Here is a 17,834-nt window from a genome sequence, read left to right on the forward strand (position 1 = left end):
AAATAAAAATGTTGGTTTCTTAAACATTTTAATAAGGGTTCCGGAGAGGTTCCATTTCAAATATGTTCAAAGAGTTCCAATTCCAGAACTGCAGGTTCTTTGTGGTATTTTCCAACACTACTCACTCATACTATATTATGGATTGGTATTTGAGATTTCTTTTTAGTGTATTATTTGACCTCATTCGTATCTTTCATGGTTTCAAGTAAAATATGATTCGTTTCATTTATGATTTTTCAATTATAAACTTCGATATAGTGAATAGTTCTAAAATGTATAAACACACCATCAGTTGTAATAGGTATATTTTATATCTTATTGCAATATTCTTTCTATGCTTTTTTTTTTATTTGTTATAGTATTATTTTTTTTTATTAAAATTGAACATTTTTTTTAATTTAGAAATGCTCACAGCGAAGTTACAAATAGCTACTACCTGTAATACGTATTCTTGGAATATTAAACATTTTTATACGAAATATGTGTGTTATGTATATAAACGTGAAACGAATGCCCTATAATAAAGGGCATTTATTATATCAATACCAATATAATGAGTATAATACAAATAACGATTTTTATTTTCAGTTTATAAATTTACGACTTGTGGATCAAAGGGTAGACTGGGCCCTAGTAATCGATCTTGCGAAGCTGCATACACAAATACCACTGTGTCTGTGATTGTGGTTAATGACACATACATGGATGGAGTACAAATTTGGCATATTCCTGAGACGGGAGTGTATACGTAAGTACTATAATTATTCAATGAAATGCAATAACGGTTTCTACAAACGCGATTGGTATACTATGTGTGTATATAATGTATATGACAATGACAATGACTTAATTAAAATGGACCAAAACTTATGTTTTCCAGTACCTTTATACATCGAATTAATACTTTTTGCTTTTTAATTAAGTACACTAATGAGTGTACATGATGACTGTAAATTAGTGTTATCGAATATCCATCTACAGTTAGCTGTTGTAGTTAAAACAACCCAATAACGTATTTCCATACAAAAATAAAAATAAAATATAATATGATTATAAATTAAAAACAATTTAATAGATTATTTATTAATAAATAATTATTAAATAAAAAAAAAGATAACTAATCTTGATCAAACTTCTCAGAATATAATAAATAATGCAAAATATACAATGCATTTAAATTATTCATAGAAATATTAAGCGATTTATAATAGTACCTACATTAGTAGGTAACACAGTTATTCATATAAACACATTTTTTGAAGAAATTAATTTCATCACAACTAGGTATAATGAATACATTAGATAAAGTATACATAAAAAGCAAGGAACCAACTACGAAAGCTAAATTAGCAGAACGTTCTAATTTTATATTTCAAACAAACTGACCTAAATGTAAAAACAACTCACTAGTATTTAAATAATATGCTTTGTAAATAATCAAAAAAATAAAAATAAACATAATTTAATAATTAATAGGATATCATAAATTTATCGAAAAAAAAATTAAAGAACCCAAACTACTAATAAAGGACAAACTTCTTCTCTTTAACTGCCTAGAAGAGATAATTATCAACGAAAATAACAAACCATCTCTTTCACATTATAACATATTAAAAAATATATTTATCATTGCAAATATACTGGTCTAAAGACTAAGACACGAAAAGTCATGTATATCTTTAAACCAAACAAGGACAAGCTTAAAATAGAAACCATCATCTTCAACCTTACACAAACTACTCTAAAATATATAATATGATAACACATTAAACGTCTAAGTATAAAAAAAATAATGAAATAAAATTAACAAAGTTGAGGTATCATCAGCTTCGAAATTCGAAGGCTTATAACACTTGAGACTCAAAATAATACACAAACCAAATAAAATAGTATCTAAAGGTACCTACGTATATCTTTATTTTACTATATATCACACTCTTAAAGCAAAAAACTCCAAGTGCCTTGTAGGAGATAATTGAGTTCCACAATATTCGGAAATTTCAGTAATTATTTTATTAATTATTGTCATTAATAATATATCTGAACAAATATCGAACCCTATCATTCCTTAAAACTATCTACAAAACTAAACCAAATTAAAATTGTCTATTATTCCTACATTACAAATACCAATATACTCAATATAGAGATCAGAAGCTATGGAACGATAACCAATAGAATAGACTCAGACCACATCCACACACGACCTACAAATACCCAATGTTAAGATAGGAACATACCATTTGCAACTACTGTGGCTATAACTTACTACTGCAGCTCGCAACTCGACAATAGAAGCACACATACACTGAATGCCATTATTTCCAGCAACGACGGGAAATAAAATATATTTATCTACTCACCTCCGAGTAATTCTCAGTCCAGACCCACAACTACAATAAAATTATTCAAACGTTTCAAACTTTCTAATCTGTACCAAAAAATATAAATTATAATAAACTTTAAATATTTTAAATTTGTTTATTGTTTCGTCTATAATAATTATTTACCATAGCAGTTATTATATTATGGTTATTATTAATAACTATAACCGCTGTGGATGCATTTAATGATAACTAAAAATAAAAAAATAAAAACATATTTTGTATAATGTCAACTTTATCTAACATCTCTGCAACAAATGTTAAACTTAAAACATAGAAATAATTATATGCATACAAATATTATTACATTGGATAAAAAAAACAACAAAACTAATGTAACCTAACGCGCAAATGTACGAACAACGGAACAATGCCACTGAATTTATTGCGAGCAATAATGAGCAACAACTACCCACTTAACTAGAGTTGGCTTTTGGCGTACCTACGCCATACATTTATTTGGCTGCACCCTACCTGACTATTACAGTATTACCGTCGTAGACGTGTTATGCTTGTAAATAAGATAATCAGTGTAAGAGCAATCTCGATTTCGTTTAATCCGCAACGTATTATACGTCGCGTGCTGTACTCACATATAACCTGTAGGTACGCCGGTACGCGATTGTATACTGTACATTTCGATATTTCGTGTTGATTTTGTTGATTTTGATTGAACATACCACAGTAAAGTTGTAGAGAGTCAATCCGCTCTAATGGTAATAATAATAATGTGTAATAATTATTACATTGGCTTTGTTGCGCGGTGGTTGAATGGATTCGACAAATACGTCCGTTTAATATTATTTAACACGTGTATTTTACTCGCTGACCGCACAAAAAAAGTAACAGTAAAATGTTTCTAATCCGTTATAGTTAATTTTTGTGTGTTTTAGTATCATAGCGAGAGGAGCTCGTGGTGGCAAGGGGGCCGACGGAATGGGCATTTCGAAAGGAGCCACTGCCATCGCTGTGGTCGAGCTGTCCAAACACCAACAGTTGCACATATTGGTCGGTCAAGAAGGTGGAGACGCGTGTCGAAAAGTAAGAGTGATCGAAATCAAAATCACAAGCTGTTCGGCTTAAGGCGATACATAGTTTATACTTTAAATAAAATAACACTTTATGAAAATTAATATCTGTCAAATGTTTCGATTTAGCTTCCCGTAATCCACCAAAAACAATATAAAACTGATAGACAAATTATTCGACCCGTTATCGGTCCAGTACATCCGTTATTGTGAGTGACTGTTAGTTCGTCTACGGTTGATGGTAATGTCGGTGTATATAAAGTGTCCGCAACAGACGTTGTTTAATATTATTAAGACACGGGACCCCATAACCCGAGAAGCCGCCAGATGCACAGCTTCGGATGAATCATTTTGAATGAGCTCTATTTATATTATAATATGCACCTATGTATACAGGCTGGACCACTGCGTTTACGTCTTCTTCTCGTCCCCTGAGACAGAAAAAAAAAGCCGTGGGACTCGGGGACTCGACCTGTATGCAAAGGGTCGTCATCCGTTTAAATAATATATTATCATAGCTAAACTAATATTTTCACCATACGTTTTTGAAATATTTCTATAGTATCAACATCGTTTAGAAATACATTAAGTGTATGTCAACGGAAGAATCGAATTAGGTACTAACTGAATGTTCGCAAAAATTGTTTCTCATTTTTATTTTAAAACCTATAGATTTTCAATTTAATAATCAGCATCCGAATACTTTTTCTACCGTGTATTTCATCTTGGAAATTGAATGAACGGCAATTTGTATAAATAAATATTTAGATACATTTAAATAAGTGAAATAGTTGCATTAACGGAGTAATTTTTGTTTTTTTATTGGGGATAAAGATTAAATTCATTTTAAACGCTTATTATTAATTATCAAAAATAAACTGTTATTTTAATATATTTGATGATATACATCGACATTTTTAGAAAAAATATTCTGATTTTTATTACAAAATTTAAAATATAGGCCATCATTAAAAAAAAAAAAAACACATGATAAAACTTATATACTTTTTGTGTTTTGATAAATGTGCTTGAAACTGTTAAAACACATCATCATTTATTGTACAAATACAAAAACCGACTGAGAATGTTGCAGGCGTAGCCCGGTTAAACGAATTACACCGCACAATGATTATTAAACGTATACATTATTTATATTATATTTTTGTACTTTATGGTGGCACTTGTACTAGACTTGTTCTAATTTTTCCTCTCTTCCGTTCGGAATGTTTAGACGTTTGAAAAACGCGACGACGCATGCCAACAAGAACAATACTTCAGGACGGGCAGCGCTCTCAAAGAACTGCACGACTTGCGCCTGCTCAACGGCGGCGGAGGCGGCGGCGGCGGATCTTTTGTTTTTACAGTTAAGTGCCGATTTCTCGTGGGACACGGACCCAAAACCAACGTACAACAACAAACTTTCCGCACACGCTATTGTTATGCGCGACCCGGGGCGGCGCATACTTTTACAAGAATAAATTACGCACAATGTTGCAACCGTAAAATGTCCGAAAATATTTAATATTTCATGACGAGAAAGCACATTATTCCGTCAGTTTGAAATATATATATATGTATATACTATATATACGACGTATACAAACGAATAACTCTATGATAATAACAGCGGAATCAATTATTATATTGACACTACGAATATCCTCGATGATGTATAAAATAACTCGGGAATATAATGTGATTGCATTACTCGGAAATACAAACGTTAAAATATAAAAGCTTTTTTTATGCCTTTATATATATAAAGTTTATCAATTAAAAATATAATATGATAATGCAATCAGTAAATACAATAAAAAAAAATGTAATAAATAATATAAACGTTATTATAAATTTATAAAATAAACAAATAAATATAATGATTGTAATAAATGTGTATATTATGTTAATAATATACCTAGTTAGTTCGTGCAGTTTTATTATTTGCAAATTTTATTTTTGTACTTGTATTCGTCGATTATATTAAGTGTAAAGATTAAAAAAAAAAAAACATATTTTATAGAAAATTAATAGATACACCATTTTTATTAAAATGTTTCGATGTACGTTATTGTTTAAAATACAAAACTGAAATCGTTTAATATGTAGTATACTACATCTTGAATTTGCACAACAAAAATTAAAAACATTTTTACATGGAGATTATTTTAATGAACACTCATCCTTTCGGATTTTTTTTCTCTTTTTGTTGACAATTGATGATAAACGTATATTTTTTCACCTCTTTTACTGGTGGAACTCTCAACTTTTAATTTTTAAATAACAATACCTTTTTCAGGACGTTAAGCAGAATACTTTTTTGTTTAATACATAGGTAAAAAATATCAAACGCAGAACGAATCTTTGTTTTTATTTATAAGCACTTAGAACTTAAGTAATAATAATTCACTGGTGTACTGTTCCGCACATCTGAACTTTTGTACTAATTTGTACTAATAATAAAAACAATACAATTCGTTTATTATTTTATATTTATATACTTTAAAACAATATTCTTTGAAGAGACAATGAAATAAAAGATAATACTGATTTCACCATTAAACATATTATAATATTAATGACTGTATAAAATGTTAATATTGAGATTATCTTAAATTTTCGAAATAGATAATTTTTAAATAAACTTTTTGCAAAGTAAATTATCAATATTAATAAACCATCACGTTGTATAGTATGATTTGGTGACATTCAAAATGTGTCCCATCATGCATAAATAAATATACTGTGACGTCCTGGTTATTGATCTACATTTGCAAAATAAAAAAAAATAAAACACTATTTAAATAATGTAGATAGCTTTTATATTCCTGCTATAGATGTTTCATAATGAGAAATATATTCCATTTTTTATTACTTCCATGTTTGAATAAAACATCACAAACATACATAGGCAATTTAAATGCATAAAGTAATATTTTTAAAATGTTTTAAAATTAAAGGGCTCACGTGAAGAAGGATTCTTACCGTTGGTGATTGGTGCTGGTGGAGGTGGTTTGGCACACGGACCATTCAAGGACGACAGGAGTCAACACGGTAATGGTACCAACATGAGATTACCAGCCATCACTGCACCGTCTTTTGGTGAAAATCCCGCAGGTTTGTGTTGAAGAGTAATTTTTTTTTACTACCAAATGCGTGTATTGATTTTTCAATAACAGGTTTTTTTTTTAGACAACACATTTTGTTGGTCAGTTAGTTTGTAAGCTAGAAACTTTCGTGCTACACTTCATTAAATTGGAAACTTAACACAGCAGTAACATCGGTTACTCAATAACTTTTTTTTTTAAAGGTTATATTCTGAATTTATTAGCAACTGTTGTTATCAAGATAATCATAAAAAAAAATAAAAAAATGCATTTAATATCGCTTTTTTTAACTTCGTGATCGAAGAGAAAAATAAATTAGAATAACTTATATTATTATAAACGTTTTTATGATACAACATATTATTATTAAGATTTTACTAAAAAAAAGCTCACTCCAATCTGTTATCGAATAGCTAGAATATAATTTTGGGTAGGAAGAAAGGAATTTTTGATTTGACAAAATTGATCCAATCAAGTAAACTTGACAAAATTGGATTGGTTTTGAAATGTTTTCATGTACATATTTAATGCTATTTTCACAGTATTCGTATATGACGAGGAGAAAGAATTTTTCCCACTCTTCTGTAGTGCTCATATGTCTAATTATATATTTATTATTATTGTTTTTTTTTTTTTACTTATTTTAACTATAACACAAATGGAAAGCTTAGTAATATCTTTTGAATTCGTTAACAGTTTAAATTATGTACACACCAAATAACTTGTTTCTGATATGAAACCGGAGAAAACCAAATAAATATACTGTTATAGAACGTACAAATGAACAACATTATATTTTATTCAGCACGTGATGATTGTACTGTGTTGTGTTGTTGTTCAAGTTTAACACAACTCGAGATTATAATGTAACTAGTTAGTGACATGGAACTGAATATTATACACTTCTGCGTTTCGTATTTTTTCTCTCTAAAAGAACGTTACTCCTTGAGTGACTCCGTTGTGCTGTATTTTCATACTTGAACTTTTCGCTCCTTTTGTATTTCTTTGAAATGTGTTATGGATGGTCGAGGTTTTTGATGAAATATGTTCACAAAAGTCTAAACGAATTTTATGTTTAATCGAATACCATGAGTGTATTTATTTTTATTGTATCGACGATGAAACCATAAAAGAAAACGAATTTTGGCATGTACTCGTTGATCAACCATAATAGATGGGTACTTTTGCCAATAATAAATATTAAGTAAAACAATTCTTTCTGTTTTATTATCTAACCATTACCTAATGATAAATTATACGAAATTGTGTCCGGTCACGGCGTACTTGAACATCAGGTTTGTAACTTTTATAACTGTCGTATAACTGTTTAAGTATAAAACACGTTCATAAATATATAATATAGTATTAAATGTTAAATAAACTCAAACATAATGGGATACAAAACAAATTAAACTCATTCGGTAATAACTGTAGTATGTGTTTTTATTTTAATCTGGTGACCTAATTGTCTTAATTGAATAGAGGTGATGGTCGCGCGATATTTAACAAACTTTTATTGCATTTCAGTGATTAAAGGATCAACGAGAAAAAAAAAGGATCAACCCAACTCGTTGGTACTACTTTATTATTTTCAAAACATTTATTTAAATTTCTTTTCATAATTATTTATTATGTCACTGATTACAGTACAGGTAATAATGTAATATGAATTTATTAACATAATATGGCGAATACACGTTGAAAAATAAAATGTAATTACGGCTAGAACAACATTTTATATGTATATTATGTATGACACTTGTTTAAACATATCATGTTGATAATATAATATCACTTTTCTTTATCTACCTGACTACCTATCCTAACTTTTGTAGAAATAAAATGTCATAAATGAAAGTTTTCGTTTAGTTTTTTAATCAGTTCGTTTGATTCAATAAGCGGAATAATAATAAACGAAAACGATCATTAACTATAGCGGTTCAGTTCAGATTTAAAATCAGACATGCGAGTTTGCTCTGGAGAAAATAAAGGCAAAACTGTTTTGAGAATAAAAAATAAACAAAACTTAATTTTCATTTAGAACATCGTAAAAAAATTATTATTTTTAAAAATCATAATAACAAAAAAAAAATTAGGAATCCAAAACCGTAGGTAAATAATTTCTGTTTTGTTAAAGGAAAAAATATTGCTTATCAGTTGATGGTAATGGCCCTGATATACGTCTAGGACAAACACACCGATGACCGTTTAATTTACACATACGCACGCACGCACATATTATTTGTAATTATTATATATCGACAATATTGAACTTACAAACGGACAGGTAGCGGTTGCTTCAAACTATAAATCTTCTTTATGACTTGAGACATGACAACAAGGTTAGGGGCTGAACTCATCACCGATCCATATCATACGTCATTGTTTAAAAACTATTTTTAAGTACTTCGTTACATATACTCGGATTACTTGGGTAATCCACTGTCTGTGGAATTCCACTATTTATGCAATATACTGAATATACATATTATTACACTTAAAAATATCATAAGAAATCAATCATATTAAAATTAAGCTGTGGAGAATATCCCTTAAATTCTAATTTTAAGAAATAACAATAATTAATCATAACATTTTTAGCTCATAATACGAATTGAATTAGTAATATTATTGTTAATAGGTAATTGTTATTACTATAACTTTGTTTATTGAAAAAATTATTTGTTGGAAGGACAATTAATTGAGTATCTCTAAATACATTTTTCTAATTAATGCAATTCTGCAGGTACCAAACACAGTTTAAATTTATAATATACCTACAATACTGTGGACCCTTGCCAAATATTTAATAATTTATTTCCGCAAACTTAATGTAGATATTTTTTATTGTATTTTAGATTTTTATTTACATAAAAAAAATTGAAAGGAAAATTTATAGGTTTTAAAATATCATAATACTATGCATATGTAAAATTATAAATACGTATAGAAACTAAAAACACGTAACACTGTTCTGTATTTATTATTGATAGGTCGAAATTTGACAAGCGTTGATAACAATTTCAGATTATAGTGTCAAACTTTTTTCTCAACTATGTCATATCATATTTTTATAAAAGGCACTTATATAAAATGCTGCTTTGCAATGTTTATTCAAATGTATTGTTTTTTCGTAATATTATAATATAGGTTATATAATATAGTATTAATTATAAGTAATAACGTTTTATAATTGATATAATATAGATTAGTTATTTTAAATTCTGAGCGAGATTTTTGTATGGATTTTTATTTAAATCTATATTAATTACATCATCGTGGTCTGAAACAGGAAAAAATGCTTCGATCTTCAATTTTGAGGATACATTCTGGTTGCAAATTGAATCTAGATGGTGCTCCGAAGGGTTAAAAGTAGAAAAAATACTTAACGAAAATAATAAACGGAAAACACAAAATAATAGTGGTAAACGTGAATATTTACGTAACACCATTATTCGACAAAGTCGATTTTGTTTTTTTTTATAAACATCATAATTCTAAAAAAAATATTCGTAAAAACTTCACCAAATAATTGTATTATTGTTGTATAGACGTTCACCATTGAATTCAAGTTTGACACATTAATTACAATGACCAGATACAGACAGTGAGATATACTCGTAATATATATTATATAATATTATAGCGAGTTACCTATTTGTTTTTTTTTCTATTAAAAAAATGTATACAAGTAAGATTAATTTATAATTATACTTAGTACATAACAATTGTTAATACTCTGTATCTCCTAATATTTTATTTTTTTACTATTTGGCCAAGTTAATACTATTATATTAGGAGGTTCGAATTAGGGGACAAAACAATATAAATATATGGTTTTTTTTTAATTTTAAATTAAATGGTTTTTTATTGTGGTCAAAATAATTAAAAACGTTCAAGTGAAAATTTTAAGTAAATTAAAGAAATGCTTATTCGACGAAGTAATTATAGTAGTCGATAAAAATATGCACGTGACGTCAGAGGCGATAAGAGTACAGTTACCTATGTTATTACGTATAAGAATTGTTACACAAGGATTTAAATAACTTAGGTACTACAATAGTATATTAGTTTCTTTTTTTATGATCGTACGTATTATTGTACATCTGCATTATATAAATTTAATTGAATTGATTTCGCGTTGTATAGCCCGCGCCTAATTAAATTTTACTAAATATACCTTCTTTTATAGTTTTAAATACTATAGAAAAACATAAAATAAATGAAAGAAAGTTATAATCTCACCAGTAATACACTACATATTGTGAACAAATAAAAAATATTCTCTTTAGCGATTGAAATCGTTGTATTAATCTAGACACTTTTATTCGTAAATAATACGCCACTATAGAGACTTATACCGAGACTTCGACACTACAAAAAGATGCATATTTTCAATTTTTCAATCGCCTGTATCTCGTTAAATAATTAGAGTTAAAATATATTAAGACGAAAACCATATTTCTTAGATTATAACGTACTTTATTATACATAAGAAAAATCATTTCTAGAGCTGTTATTTCCTTTCATTAATCAGTGTCGGGAAAATTATTTGCGGAGAGATTGTGACTGGTGATAAAAATATGTTTCAAATATCAATATATTATTATAGTTATCGATTAAATAAAAGTGAAATTAATTTCTGCAGTAAATACTCCTTTAGTTATACTTATATTTTATATTTATAAATTATAATATACTATAAATGTATTATAGATATACAGAAAACTTAATATTTTAAATTAAGTATTACGATTTGGGTAAAATGTCATAAATATATTATACAAGTAAACTTAAAATTCCAATCAAAAACCAAAGATAGAACACCATTGAAATACGATTTTTAAAATCGCAATAGCTATAAGAGGTATTTCGAAATTAAAAAATTCCGCACTACGAATGTGATCATAAAAACTGTGAATAATGGTAAAATGAAATTAAATTTGATCGTATTTTAATTATATCACATTTTATAGCAGTTTTTTTTTATTAAATATTTATTTTAGTTTAGTTGATTTCTTTTATGCTATAAGATAAAAACTATTAAAAATTCATTATGGAATTTATCAATTACTTAAATACTTGAGAATTTAAATACAAGTTATAATAGTTATATTTTATTAAAACTAAGAATATTAACAATACGTATATAAACAATGTTTTCAATCGTTAAAAAAAAAAAATTCATATAATCATTATATTAGTTAATATTATAATTTCTGATATAGGTCATAATGAAAAGGTGTTATACGTATGAAAGGACTATAAGTTCATGATGTAATTATTAATACAGATTAACCACGAATCAGATAAATATTTTGGATGATAAGGACTTGGTAGTTTACGTGACATTTTGAAAATTGTATTCTTAAATTTAATAACACACATTTATTCTACGAGTAGAAATATTGGTGCAAGAATGATTTATGTACAAAATATACACTAAATCGCATTTCAAATAAAAACAAAACATTTTATTTTTGAATGACATCACATGCTGGAGTACTTATGTTAACAGTTCAAAAATAAATTATATTATACATTTTTATTGATAGCGTTGAATGAAATTTTGGAAAAAAAACATTTTACTCACTTTACGAAGTGTATACTGATAGTAAATTCTATTTTTATTTTATAATATTGTTATTGAAATGCTTCAATTAATGTTTAATTGTTTTTTTTTAATTTTTCCACGTTCATTATTTCATTAATCATAATTGTTATTTGCATGTTTATAAAAACACCGTTAACGCAATAAATATTGTTGGTATCCCTTTAATTTTTTATAAGCTTTATTATTGTGATTTGTGATAATTATATACATATACTCGTATTATGTAAGTTATTGCAAATTAAAAAATTTAATTCTCGTTTCAACTGCTATTATTGATTAAATTAATTTTATTGATAAATGCTAATCTCACTTAAAAATTACCTTGGCTGTAGAATATTTTGCAAGCACCTACTCGTATTAATAATTAGTAACAACTATAAAAACTATTAATATCTCGAACAAACTTAAGATAACTAATTACATTTGCGCGCAATCAAAAGATAGGTATACTACAAAAGTTGTTTTTCTACAGTTGATTACTAAATTTTTAAATTTTGAAAAATTTTAATTAAGTTAATTTAACTAAGAACGGAATTAAAAAAGTTTGATATGATGTTAGTAGGTATAATGATTACGCTGAAACCAAAAATTAACATAGTATCTATTCGATTGAAAACGCGACAAAAATCAAACGTGTTATAATATTTTTCTCTGAAGTCTGAACGACTAGATATATTATGATATTTAATTGATTTTAGAGTTTTTTGACGCAGACCATTTATTGGAAAATGTTTGGATATTCGTTTTTTCGATTTATTGTATACTGTAAACATCTATTTGAAAAATAGAACTAGCGTGTCGTCTATGTTTGGCCAAAATGCTTGCGTGATACCTACGTATATGATAAGTTTATACTGTTTTGTTCGTTTTGTTATAGTGATGTTTATTTGCAATAATCGTTTTATCTACTCGAATCATTTAATTATAATATAGTAATTACATTTCGGCAACATGAAACGAACGGATTGTTTGTATTCCATTTTCCAAGCACTCTCAATATCGTGATGCGCAGTACCTAAACGCCCTAGACGGTTAGAACTGATAACATTGTATATTTGTATTTTAACTTGCAATTCCTTGATCAATATTATTATCGTTCACGTTCTACCTTAAAAAGCATTTCGGATTAGGTCATTGGTTCTGTCGTTAATTACTGTATGGACTTGATTTGTGAATAAGCTATTGTACAACAACTCAATCATATTATTAACCACTATTTTATGATAATTTCATCAACTCTGACTTTCAATCCAGATCATAACTAATGATGATATCGATAGTGTTGTGTAATATTTTGAACGGTATTATAATATTATAATCAGGGCTCCGATTTTATAGCACTAAAAATAAATGAAATATGTGCTATAATATGACTTAAAAAATCATTAAATATAAGCGCTATAAATTATAATATGCCCTAAAAACATGAAAAATAGCAAAATTAAAAATGCATTCTATTCATAACTAAAAATAGACTTTAATATGAACGAAAATGTGGGTATTTTTCATATTATGTATTCAAAAAAAAAAAAAAATAGTTAAAATAAATGACAACATTTTTATTATTTTCATACCACTTAATATAAACTAAATTTATGAAAATACAAAATAAAACGTTATATTATGCAAATTATCAAAAAATTGCACCAAAACTTGAAAAATAGCACTAAAAACCTAAAATACTTCAAATATGTAAAAATTAGCATTATAAAATTCCATATTTGGAGTCCCCGGTGCATAAAAAAATTTATAGTTCACTCTGCTATTTTTATCTGTATCCTAAAATAATTAGAAAATGCTATAATATCCGAGCCATGATTATAATTATCAATCTAAGTTTGAGTGTATCAAACAGTCAGTCGAATATGCTGACGATATGCACAATATATTGCCACTCATAAATAATAATATAATATTACAGTTTTAAATTTGTTTTTTCTTGTATATTTTGCTATATTCCATACTCGTATTTGCACTATAAAATTTAATAATTTTGTTTTGAATGGACTATGAATAAAATTAAGTAATTATAATATGATTATACTGATTGTATTGGTATGCAACGATCTAAATTTGATCTGTGTACTTTATAAAATGGTTAGATTTTATTTGATTTGGTTTCGATATAATTTTATATGCAAATTACAATCAAATTACTATACTTGAAATGTTTTTAAAATTTATTACGTACATAAAACTATCAGACGTGATTGTATCAATTCGTGAAATATATACGTTTTTTGTAGTGTCAACGAGTGAAAATTCTGAATCTCAAACTTCAATAAAACAAGTAATTATTTGTTATCCTTAAATCAACTAACCATTGATACAAATAGCTCTTTTTTTATCTTATTTTTTTTTTGAGGATTCCAAAAGAAACTTACGTAAAAATAATATTGACAAAAAGAAAACCTTTCGTTCACCGCTCTCTATATTTATCAACACCGAAATAAAAATTATTGTTTCTATTTGTAGGTATGTATATTATATTTATCTGTTCAAGTAAAATATGAAATTATTTTTTTAGAAAATTAATTTGTAATATTATCGTTTATTTTTATCTGCATATTTATTATAGGATATATTTTGCAGTGTTGATCACAGATAAAAAAATATTCATGTTTATTATATTATTTTTATAAGAAATCATATTTAAATTTAAATTTTTAACTAAATAAAAATAAATTCAATTTTACTATGATAATATTATTACGATAAATATTTTTATTTTAAATATACATAAAAAAATGTATAATATTCTTTTAGTATTTATACTATGTATATCATTTATCAAATACTCGGTATCGTGAAAACAAAATGTTGTTTATTTTTTTTCAATAGCATTATTATTCGATTTATTTTCTAAATTATTGCATAAAACATTAAAATTCTAGTTTTCTATCTTTACTATTAGTTACATAATTTCAATTTGAAGGACATTAGCAGATATTTTCAATACTCTCTCTCTCTAATTGCACCTATGAGACTAACAATATAAATATGTAATTTACCGTAGTATGAAAGAATTAATTTCTACTTTAAAATAATAAAATGTAATACTATTATAATGAGCATTTTTATAATGTAGACTATATATGTAGGTAATGTATTGCCTTAAGGCTGTTGAAAGCGAGTCGTTTTTTCGTCATTTTTTCGTGCGTTTAGACTAATAAGCGAAAGAAAAAATTCACCAAGTACCAAAAGTCCGACTTTAATTTTAAAAAAATATTTGAATTCCTTATTCTCTTTTCTAGGTTATGTAGGAAATGGATTTTCGATTTTTTTATTTTTAGTAACACTAAAGTAGGTAAGGTGAATTTTGAAAAAAAATTATACATAAATATAATTAATTTGTTACTATATAGTAATTAAACAATACAATAAATCTATTTCCTACATAACCTAGATAAAATAATTTAAATCAGATTTTTGATACTAGATGAATTTTTCTTCCTCTTTTTGGGATTTTTATGTAAAAACTTTTTTTATCGCAAAATTTAGTGACGTGTGACTGCGAGTATGTACGATACTGATTTCCAAGAATTTTAGTCGTAGTTTATCTTTAATTACATAAAGCGTTCGGGGAACTCACGCACACTAATGATCAGTTACAACACACACAATTACACATAACTCACGTTGGATATCGAATATTGCCTAAATACAACCCCTTAAAAATGATTCGCTTTCAACAGCCTTAACACTATGTATTCAATCCTTTCATATTGTTGTGAAATTTGTATGACTCGATAAGGATTTTTCACTTATATTTTATTATTAAAACTCAAAACGTATGAATTTTAATGTTTGATAAATGTAAATAAATTTTGCAGGATACTTGCATACAATCATTCATTTTTCTTTGGGCTATATTTTATATCTATAAACTAAACATTAAATAGGATTAAACGTTAATGAAATTTATATTTAATGCTTTTATTTTCAACTTAAACAGAGTTCTGATTGTCACGTTTTCATAGCAATATTGAATAATCTACCTAACTATAAAATATTATAATAAAGTGAGAAAAAAAGTATAAATAAAGTTTATATATAAACAAAAAAAACTGAAATACGCTTGTATACAATGTAAAAATAATATAATTAACGACAGTTTTTATATTATGCTAATCGTTGTATAAAAATAATGAGGTAGGACTGAATTAAAAAAAAAAAAAATAGTAATTATGGCTTAATTTACAATGCACACTTTTATAGTGTAATTAATAATAATGTAAAATCTCTGAATTATATATAATAATTACTTGGATCGGGATGTCAGTGTATAAAACACTCCCACGGTAATAAACAAATATTTATAAACATTTAAAGTTCAAATAAACAGAGGAATGCACCAAACAATTTATAAGGTTTCCCAACCAGCCATTTCAATCCTCTGACACTTGAAAGAAATTCTTTAATATTCAAAATAAATACATCAAAATGATTAAAACATGAAATCAAAGTTATGGATTTATATATTGAAAACAAATAAAACACTTAAAAACATAGCGAAATAAGGAATATTATTATTAATACTTAAAAGAATTAATTTTTTCCATAACATCAAAGGTTGATCGAAAAAATACAATTATTATATTTTATTTTTATTCGTAGCAAGTATAATATTATAGTTAATTAAAATATGTATTGTTGGGTTTTTTTTTTAATATGCTCCCTTAAAGCTGCAGATTTACCTGTTATTATTTTTTTTTTTACACTCGAATTGTCATCTGCAGGTGCCTACAATGACTTGTCGTCACGCGTATTGAATCCCGTCGTTATTTGCTCTCGAGTAATTTACTTTTTCTTCAACAGGTGCCGGCGGCGGTTGGGCTCCGGGAAACTATACGGAAGATAAAAAGTCCACGGGCTCGGCGTTGTTGGGCACTGGCGGTTTCGGAAGCGACGGCGGTGGCGTTGGCGGCCTGGCGTGCTACAAGAGCCGAGGCAACACCAAAGGATTCGGCGGGTTCGGCGGCGGCGGCGGCGGATGCGTCGCCGGCGGTGGAGGTGGCGGTTTCACCGGTAAGTCAATATTGACATTGATGTACTCGGGAGGGGGGAGACAAACACGCACCGATTCTCGACAAAAACCAAAATGGCCGGACGCTGTACCATTGCACGGTTAATTCGTTTTATAATGGACGATTTTTATTTTTTCCGCGTTGATATAATGATTTTGATCAGAAATTAATATTCTACGGCTGAAAAATGACACGCGCGTTCTCCGACTTCTCGACCAGGTGATTAGATAGGTATTATAGCGAATCGCCAGCTAGTGCGGTGGCGATACGTCATAGATATTCATAACTAGAATCATAAATAATGTCATTCCGGTTCACTCACTGCAAACGACAATAATAATTATGTCCGTCGATACAGCTATAATACTATAACAATAGCGTAAACATAATAATATCTTTGTATCGTCGATAAAAACGATTACACATATTAAAATTATTATCATAATATCGTTGTCCTAACGTTGGATATCGTAGTATTATTATGTTCTCGATTGGGTCACGCACTGCAGCAGATTTATTATAAAATAAATCTAATTTTATTTTTACGCCAAACACTGGTAATACGATATTTTAGTTGATAAACAATATGATATAATAATAATAGTATATTTTACTACGTACATAACAATCGATGTTATGTACATCTAAAATCCTCCAACTGGTACGGGCGATGCGTA

The 17,834-nt window shown here is 27.4% G+C and overlaps 1 protein-coding gene across 2 annotated transcripts in view; it reads left to right on the forward strand.

Moving 5' to 3' along the window:
* Positions 1 to 17,834, forward strand: part of LOC132926494 (tyrosine-protein kinase receptor-like) — a 360,502-nt gene that overhangs the window by 327,104 nt on the left and 15,564 nt on the right. For both annotated transcript variants that reach the window (XM_060990859.1, XM_060990860.1), the window contains exons 12-16: positions 589 to 748; positions 3,278 to 3,425; positions 4,644 to 4,775; positions 6,370 to 6,526; positions 16,949 to 17,158. In XM_060990859.1, the coding sequence (XP_060846842.1) occupies positions 589 to 748; positions 3,278 to 3,425; positions 4,644 to 4,775; positions 6,370 to 6,526; positions 16,949 to 17,158 (807 nt within the window). The remainder of the gene's footprint in view (positions 1 to 588; positions 749 to 3,277; positions 3,426 to 4,643; positions 4,776 to 6,369; positions 6,527 to 16,948; positions 17,159 to 17,834) is intronic.

The sequence above is a fragment of the Rhopalosiphum padi genome, chromosome 3 (assembly GCF_020882245.1).
Source record: "Rhopalosiphum padi isolate XX-2018 chromosome 3, ASM2088224v1, whole genome shotgun sequence".
Lineage (NCBI taxonomy): Eukaryota > Metazoa > Arthropoda > Insecta > Hemiptera > Aphididae > Rhopalosiphum > Rhopalosiphum padi.